Source organism: Cynoglossus semilaevis, chromosome 12 (assembly GCF_000523025.1).
Source record: "Cynoglossus semilaevis isolate Cse_v1.0 chromosome 12, Cse_v1.0, whole genome shotgun sequence".
Classification (NCBI taxonomy): Eukaryota; Metazoa; Chordata; class Actinopteri; order Pleuronectiformes; family Cynoglossidae; genus Cynoglossus; species Cynoglossus semilaevis.
Window position 1 is genome coordinate 1250716 of NC_024318.1, and position 9469 is coordinate 1260184.

Below are 9469 nucleotides of genomic sequence, written 5' to 3' on the forward strand. Positions count from 1 at the left end.
CCCTGCGGTGGGCGGTAGCCAGAAGAGGCGGGCTCCTCAGCCCCCAGGTCCTAGCCCTGGTCTTGGCCTCAGTCCACCTGCTCCCAAACCCAGTCCTGGTGCAGACAGGGAGAAAACCCAGCCTGTCGGGCCCAGTCCGGTGGCAGCAGTGTTGGGGAGGGAGCTGGCCTCCTCCTCCCCCAAGGTAAACAGGCTTCTCCTTGATTTGCACAAAGAAATGTACAAAAAAAAAACAAAGAAAAAAAAAACAGAGACAAGTTATATTTTAATGTGGTTTCCGTAAACAACAACAACAACAACATCATCATTTGCTGTTTTTTATATCTTTATTCCTGCATTTCAGAAATTAGTATTTCAATCAATTAGTATATTAGTATATAATTATATTGTATAAGAAAATCTTCAGATTTAATGAAATATCAATTTCGCATCATGAAGATACAGTGTTATCAAGTGGGCCGGATTGAGCCTCCTGGTGTACCGGTTTTGGCCCGCGTGCCGCATGTTTGACAGCCCTGCTCTAAACAGCCTACAGACATGGGGGGCCAAGGCGTCACCAATTACAATATTCAGACAAATCCTGATCTAAAGTGGACACTTTGTCCAAAGAAGTTTATTTTATTATTCCCCAGTTATTTTCTGAAAAGGAGAAAAGCAAATGCTCTTTTATTAGGAAATATACTGTATGGCTTTTCTTTTCTCTTGACAATATACAGATTCATACTGACTGAGAAAACTCCACACACACACAAACACACACACACACATGTTGGTCAACTAAATATAAGCTGCATTTGGGTATTTTTGCTGACGTTTTGTAAAAAATGGAAATATTAGCTGTGGCTTTGTTTTACATATATTACGGTAAAGCTTTACATACATCCTACTTTAAAAACCCTCTTAGCTTTAGCAAAACATTTTTTTTTTTGGCTCCTGTTCTCTGTCCTCTGTTTGTGTCCTGTGTGTGTGTGTGTCCGTGTGTGTGTGTCCTCCACCTCCACTGGTCCTTACATTAGCTCTCTCTCTCCCTCCCCCCTCTCTCTCTCTCTCTCTCCCTCTCTCTCTCGTTCCATCTCCTGCCTCGTTCTTTATGCTGATGAAAGTCCCAGCTCCTCATTTGAATATAGGTATTTGTTTATCGGGCTGTTGTGGTTTGTTTATTTATTTATTTAAATTAACCAAATCATGTCTGGCTCTAATTAAATGGCTGATGGTCACACACACTCACGGCAGGAGTCAGACCACTGGTGGGGAATGATTGGCTGCGTGTGTGTGTGTGTGTGTGTGTGTTTGTGTGTGTTAAGGCCCAATGAGTCTATGTGGGGCTTAAACACAGGGGGCTTAACAACAGCAGAGCGATCAGAAGGAGGTGCAGACCCCCCCCCCATGTGCACATACACATATGCAAACACACTCTTTACCCTGTACAGTTACTCACACACACACACACACACACACACACCTCCCCATGCAGCTGGCTTGCCGACTGTTTTAGTGTGGCTGGGCGCTGATGCTGGCCGTCCATGTAATTATGGCACTGTGCCTTTATCACCCAGCTGCAGTTGCCTGTGACCGTGGGTGAGGGGGTCTAAACCACTTTAATTACCCAGAGCCAGTGGCCTGTGGTGGGCCACACTTCGCCAAGAGATGCCCCTGCCTCTGGAGCTCGGGGGTGAGCGGGGGGCTGGGGGGGGCGGAGGAAGGGGGAGGAAGAGCTGCAATTGTGGGTAAGGAAGGAAGGAAGTGGGTGGGGGGTGAGGTAGATAAAAAACAAAGGTGGGAGACAGTGAAGGGAGAGAGAAGATGGTCGGAGAGTAGAAGAGAGAGATAGGATGTTTGCAGTAAACAAGGATACTGGCCTGCAGGGGGTGCTGACATATACTGAACAGGTTGTTCACAAAAAGACACAATGACAGACACACACACACACACACACAGGTACACGTGTAGGCTGTGAGATGACCTTTGAATGTATGAAGTCAGGGAGGATTAAGAGAAGACATTCCTGCGACGAGACGAAAGACGACGAATCGCGGCACGACGCAGAACGTGTGCGCAGCGACGGCGTTTCCTCGTGAACGTGTTAATCAGGTTTTTTTTCTACGGCCTCGGGCTCAGTTTAGAGAACGCACGGTTTGAACCTTCCCTTAAAACACAACCAACCTCCACATTGTCTCATTTTAAAGGTCGCTTTCAATTAATTTCCATGTTCTTGTCAGAATCTGAGTTCTGAGAAATGTTGCTTAAAAGGATAAATATATAACAGAAATGACTTCTCAAGATAAAAAAGTTTTTTCTTCTTGTGTAAATATTCACACACACATGTTTTTTGTTTGTTTTTTTGCCTTGAACTTTGCCTTCCGTCATTCATCCTCCTTATCATTGCATTAAAAACGCCCACTTCAACAACAGCTTGTGCAAAATCAGAACATGTCGTGAACATGTGCCGAACGCCCGCTTAGTCCACGTGCAGGTATTATACATATGGACGGGATTTACAGCTGAACCGTGGCCACGGCGCCAAACACTGGATTTGTTTTCCAGGTGTGAAACGTTCAGCTCTGAACAACATGGCGTCTTACTGTGCTGTGACGGAATCTCTGTCTTCAGTATCAATAATAATAATATTCAGTATTGACAACAACGGTCGAGCTCATGTGAAGCTGATCTGTTTTGAAATTCATCCGTTTCGCAGATAAACTGATCCACATTTGAAACCAGGTCTCATCCTGAACTAAATGTGTCTAAAATGTTATTTTGAATTTAAATATCTAGATACTTTTGATGTTGTGTTTTGAGGTTCAGAGATTTATGTTTGACTTTGAATTTTAATTAAATTAGTTTCTTTCTGGACTTCCTTAAACAAGAATCATCGTTTTCCATCTTGGTTTTCTCAAACCTCACACCTTTTTTTTTTCTTCTTTTTTTTCTTAAATGTAAGACTTCGATCTCTTCGTTTGATGCTGCCCGTGTCCCGGGTCGTTCCGATTGTCCGTTCCTGTCTGGGAGTTACTGTATAGGAGGCGGAGGTTTAGGTTTTACATCTGTAAAAGGAGCTGAAGTCAGAATCCTTAAGAACGGAAAAGTCTGTGGGATTAATTTAAATGAAGAGAAGGAGTTCCTGTTCCCGTTGGGCGGCTCGTGAGCCCCGTCTGGGTCGGTTTCAGTCCATCTCTTCTCCCCAGGGCTGATTTCTGGTTTCATCTCCATCTGTTTTTATCAGACGGACCGTTCTGCACTTAGACGCTGTGATCTCGGGATTTTCATCAGGTTTCCGCTTCATGTTTTATTAGCCGCATTTGCATGTGCGTAGAAGTTGGAAGTAGGCGAGAAAAGTTGAGTTGAGTTCTCGTCACATTTTCACAAAGAGCTGAGACGGATGGTGTCACTTGATGGATAAAAAAAACGTCTGAAACGTTGTGTGTGGTGTATGACGTAAAGGTTGAAGAGAAGAAAGTTTTAGGGTTTTTTTCCCCAGAAGTTTGTTTGTATAAGCCAATTCAGTAGACTAGGAAACATCCATCCATCCATCCATCCATCCATCCATCCATCCATCCATTCATTCATTCATCCATCCATCCATTCATCTAGATAACTATAAGGAAAAAGTGTTGAAAAACTGCTTATTAGTTTATTGTTAATTCTAACTGTTGTATTTTGTTGTATCTCTTTTTTTTTAACCAGTTTTCATAGAAAATTATTCTTGGAAGACACTCACCTTAAAACGCTGATTTTCTCCATGTAATTTGGAATATTCAAATTGGAGTATTCAAGTCCTTGACATATATTTTGAATTATTAACCTGGCATTGTCTGTGAAAAGGAGAGAGACTTTTGGACAAACATTTACTGTATCTCTCAGCCAAGTAGCCGGAGTGGAGTTTGTTTGAGAAACGCCAACTCTCTCTCTCTCACTCGCTCTGTCTCTCTCTCTCTCACTAAATGGTTCTTTTTCCAGAGGTGACAAAGTAAACTGACACTCCACCAAGGTGCGTCTTCATTTGAAGGGCCTGGTGATTACTTATGTTAATGAAAAGGTTCACATTAAATGGAGTTTTTTTTTTCAGGTTGTTAGAGCCGAAGAGCCGGGGAGGGGAGTGGGGGGGGGGGGGGGGGAGCAGAGGCCACAGCTTTTCTTCCTCTGCCAGGTTTGGTTTCCACAGCCTCTCCTCCAGTTCAGACTGGCTCCAAATTGAAATTAGAATAAATTAACATTGTTTAATTGAGTTCGCAGAAGGCTGCGATATTTCTTAATTAGCTTTTACCGGGTACATGACAGGAGGAGAGCGCATCGGCACTGTGAAGTGTTGCCAAGGTTGCTGTGACGACTAAGTGATGTTTTTGAAAGATGGGGAGGGTGGGGGAGGGGGGCGACGGGGGCAGGAGACGAGGACAGTCGTCTTAGAATCCGATCGTTGCCTTTTCTAAGATTTCTCGTCTTTAATGGCCACGTCGTCACTGAACTTATTTCTAGTTCAAGTTATTTTTAGATGACTGTAACCTGCAGCACATCTTTACACAATGATTAAAATTGATAAAAAATAATAATAAACCTCTCCTCCAGTATCGTACCGTTGCCCCTGTATCGTATCGCCCGATTCTTGTCACTGCACACCCCCCCCTTTGAGTAGTTGCGGGTTTGAAACCTCGTTGTCAAAACTGGCCGCGACATTATCAAGACAACAAGTCGTTAGCAAGCTAACGTTAGCCTTGTGTAGATACGCTGTGTATTCTCACTGAAGGTAAAGAATGTTGTTTCTCCTACAGAACCACCGGTTCGTATCAGCAGAGACGACGGTCCAAGTGGTCCGCCTCTGTGGTCAAGATATTAAAGTCCGCGCGGTTCCCCCCTCGGCCACAGTGGCCTTTCCATAAGCCGTGTAATATTAGGAGAATAATCCTTCAGCGCAGTAAGACCAAGTCGCTGCCTATCAATGTCTTCCTTTTTGCCCCAGTGCAGACCCCTCCCCAACTCCCTTCTGCCGTGGTCTGTCATTGGATCTTGTGGGAGAGAGAGAGAGAGAGAGAGACCAGGTTCTCCCTTCTCCTCGGGTCTGCAGTCTTAGGGTCCAGTCATGGGACTTCCTGTTGTTGTTCGTGCTGCGGGGCACGGCTGTCATCAGGTCAGCTAGAAAGGGTGTAAGGGCATTCTCTGACCACTCAACGACGTGGACGGTTTGAGTCCGTCCAGAAAAACTGTCAACATTTGAGGAATGTGTCGGTTCAGGCTCTGGTTTTGACTGATTTGAATTCAGTTTCATTCTCCATGAAAATAAGCCTCTGTGTGTGTGTGTGTGTGTGTGTGAAAATATGGATTTGTGTGTGTATTTTGATCCTGCTACTGTAAGGCACCTATCATTTCCCCACCTCCTCCGCTGCCGTTGGATACATGTTGAGTTCACAAGTTAAGCACTGCGAAAGCGCTCGCTCTCCTCAATACCCACTCCGACTGGTGTAAGAAGGGCCTTCCACAAAGCTCCGCTTGTAATCTGCCTTTGGTTAAGTCCTCCTTAGTTTTATCTGCCAAGGATTACCTCACAAGCTGCAAAGCAGCGGCGGCGGCGGAGGCAAAGGCAGGAGACGCGGAGGCAAGAGAGAGCGAAATGAAAAGCAAGTCAAACAGAAAAACGATGAAGATGGAACAAAATGAAAACAAATCGCTGTGTAATCTCCGGAGGAGACGGACCTGCTCTGGAGTTGAAGGGAAGTTTCCCTTGCCACTCATTGAGAGAGGGAATTGACTAATCCCTCCGTGATTGATGTCTGCTATGAGAGGCTCTATGGCAGACTAATAGGGCTTATGAGGATGACCAGAAAGTCCTTTTGTGTGTGCATGCCTGCCTCCGTGCGTGCACGTGCGTATGTGTGTGTACGTGAATGAACCGAACCTTTTTGTCCCTCTGTCCACCGGCCGTAGAGGCCAAGGGTTTGAATGACATAGCGGCCGAAGAAGAGGGTAACTTTATCTTAATCTGGTCTTAATCTGCCCCAGTCCTCCAGGTGTGTGTGGGCTTAAAAAAAAAAAAAAAAAAAGATGCAGGATTTTGGGGTGAGGTCAAAGCGAGACCCTCAAGTGAGGAGGTAGAAGTCCCTGCACTTGAAAACCCCCTTAAGCCCCAGTGAGGTCTGAGACCCCCCACACATTCAGTCGTGTTTCAGGCCGTGCCGTCCTCTCCGTCCTGAAGTGGACCCTGTTGGCTTTTAATTGAATTAAACCAACCGTCCTGCGCTGTTTAGAGAGAGAGAGAGAGAGAGAGAGACCTTCAAAGTAAGAGCCGGTTCGAGAGGGTGGTGTTTCACCTTAGAGAGATGTGTGTGTGTGTGTCTGTGTGTGTCTGTGTTCAAGGAAAAGATAGTGAGCGTAAAATATGATAAGGCTTTAATTGCTTCATCATAAGACGCCCCAGGAGCCCCCCCCCCGATTCCCCCTCCCCCTCCCACTCATCGTGACTGTCTGCAGGTGTGTGCCGTTGTGAGCTACAGTGTCCTCCAACAGTGGTCCTCCGCCCGTCCCGCCCGTCGGTGGCTGGGGGGGGTCGGTCTCGTGGATGTTCTCTTGAAGATGATGCTGGTGTTGTTTTTTCTATGGTTCAGTCGTTTCACTTCATCACAGCTGGATGAAGACGTGGAATCACATGGTCAAGTTCTAACGACAGGAACTGACATTTAAAAAGTTCAGTTGTTGAAGCGGCATCAAAGTCGAGCAAAAGTCAAAGTATGTAAACGTTGTAAATGTAAAAAAAAAAAAAAAATATTTTCCTGTAGGACCCTGTCAGTAGTCGATGGTCTGTGGTCTGTGGTCTGTGGTCACTTTAGTCCACGTTGACGCTCATGTGTCGTTGTTGTTGGAGCAGAGCCGATAACTACAGTCTGTGTTTCTGATTGGTCCATGAATCCACCCAGTGTTAAGTGTTTCCTCACATGTTCATCTGTTTATTCACTGACATTAACCTGGGTTTTTTTTATATTTCTCATTGATTTCTTCCTGCGTTCATCAATATAAACGTTCTTGTCGTAACATCTAGATCTTCCTGCACCACACCCCCCCCTCCCCCTGCATGTGAGGCCGTGTGTGTGTGTGTCTGCGCCAGTGTGTGTGTGTGTGTGTGTGTATTCTGATCAAGAGTCAAAAGGGGTGACTTTGTAATTATGTTCATTTTAATTGGCTGTGCTATCACTCGTCTCATCGCTTTAGAGCCAACGCTGCACTGGACAATGGCAGTCTAAAGTGGCTGGGTGTGTGTGTGCGCTTTGTCAAAACACACACACACACACACAGAGTCAGCCTCTTTACCTGCGGAACATAATTCCTAATGTGGCCTCTTTAATGAGTTTTCTCTGCCCAGCCTTAGATCGGTTGATAAATAGTCTTCGTTATCGTCACAGCCGATCTGTGAATCCGTCGCTCCACTAATTTGTTTGTTGAAGACGACGTTTAAAAGGAGGATTAAAACTCTATAGATTTACAGCCTCAGCCCTTCGTTTCCCTGCTAAGTCTTATTTATTCATCAAAGGTTGATGAGAAGTTTGTGAAGGAACCAAGGAGAGGAGAACTTTGAACGCACCATGTTCTCGATGAACTGGAATAGTCACGAAGAGGAAGTGATGTCACTACTGTACGGGAAAACATTTGTCAGTCGACAAGAATGAAACGTGATTTTTAAAAATTCGCTTTGATTAGCTGCTCGTTGTCGCTCGTGTTTGACACTTGACTCCATGTTGCTCATCAGCGCCACCTCATGTCAGCCTTAGGTTTAACATGTAAGTATTAATGGCATTGATTCATTTTTGTGGTGCATTTAAATCTCCGACCACTAGTTGATTGTACAGGGACAACATATATTTTTGCGAAGTATTTGAGACTTTGAGTTGAAGATTCTTATTAAGATTCTTTTTAATATGTTTATCTAAAAAATCCTGCAAATAATTTCATTTCACCTCTTGTGATTCCAAAAGTTACGATGACACTTTGACTACAATTATATTTATTTTAAAAAATACCTCCATATGTGGTCGAGCCACAGAGATGGACGCCACCTAGAGGAGAAGTCTTTACACATGATTTCTTAAAACCGTAAAGTGACGCCTTCTGGTTTTTTTTTTTTTTTTTCTCTCTGTGATTTTCCACATTCTAACCACGGACTCCCACCTCATACACCGATAAACACAACATCTTTCACTTTCAAACCGTCTACACGCTGATGTTGTTGTTGGTGGTTTTTTTTTATGCCCTGAGCCAAAGCTGAATTGCGGAGGCGTGAGTGTGGGTAATGCTACAGCTGTTTCCGTGACAAGCTAAAGCCGGCGCTCGCTCCGAATAATGTCCCCGTGTTACACGTGAGGCGGGCGGATGGGCACGCTGCGGGCTGGCACAACCACTGCTTTGTTCCCTACCTCCTCAGAACTGTGTGTCATCTGACGGTGTATGTATGTATGTATTTTTCAATGAATGGGTTTTTATTTCAATTCCATTCCACCGTCATTTATTCTCACGCCTCCATTTTCCCCCGCTGCTTCTGCGTCTTTACACCTCTGGAGGCAAAAAACGATTTTGTAGCTTTCTACGTCTGTGTGAGCCAACTGCAGCGATGCCCTCAGTCTTTGTCTGCAGGCGCGTGTATCGCTTCACGGGGGGAAAATGTTTGCTTTGAGTGGATCCCAAACAAGGCCCCCGCCCCCCATCATCAGCATCACTATCACAGTGTTTGTGCGGTGTTTACATATTTTCCTACTTTGTTTGATCACACAGAGCCGTGTAAAAACGTGGATCGCAGTCATCGAGTCGTTCCTGTCTCCATCATGGACAAATCACAACGAAACAATGCTCAGTTGTTTCAGACCCTTATACAGAATATATTTATTTTCTACATTTATTGTTGACTAATATAAACCTGCGTTAAATGACATGAACACTATACATATATTTTGGATATTTGTAGGAAACAAAATTCCCCTATTTTTCCAGGACAACTCAAAATATATCTTCTCCTTAAAGTCGATTTAGAACAGAACAAATGTGAGAATAATCACAGATAAGTTAACCATCATTTAACAATCGTGAAATGTGTCATTTCCTGTGTTGAGTCTAAACTTCCTCTTCACTAGGGGAATAAAAAAAAAAAATATATATATATATACCCTGAAATATTGTGATATTTTGTTTCAAGATATTTCACAGTTTTATGAACAATTAACAGTCAAGTATTCATGGAATTGGTTCATTTTTTTTTTGGTGCAATTAAACCTCCGACCACTAGTGGATTGTACAAGAACTGCATGCATTTGCAAGTATTCAAGATTTTAAGACTTTTTTTGGCTCGTTTTCTTTTTCTTTTCTTTCTCCTCTAGTGATTCCAAATGTCTGAGACAAGGTTCACACTCTTACATTTTTCTAAAAAAAAAAAAAAAAAAACCCCAATATTTTGCCGTAGCTAAAGTATCGCAGTATGTCGTATCGGGATAACTATCGT

General features: G+C 44.0%; 1 protein-coding gene across 1 annotated transcript in view; it reads left to right on the top strand.

The window, feature by feature from the left end:
- LOC103386940 (EH domain-binding protein 1) overlaps positions 1-9469 on the top strand; it is a 122140-nt gene that overhangs the window by 47952 nt on the left and 64719 nt on the right. Inside the window, exon 11 of the mRNA XM_025060929.1 lies at positions 28-184. Coding sequence (XP_024916697.1) covers positions 28-184 — 157 coding nt within the window. The remainder of the gene's footprint in view (positions 1-27; positions 185-9469) is intronic.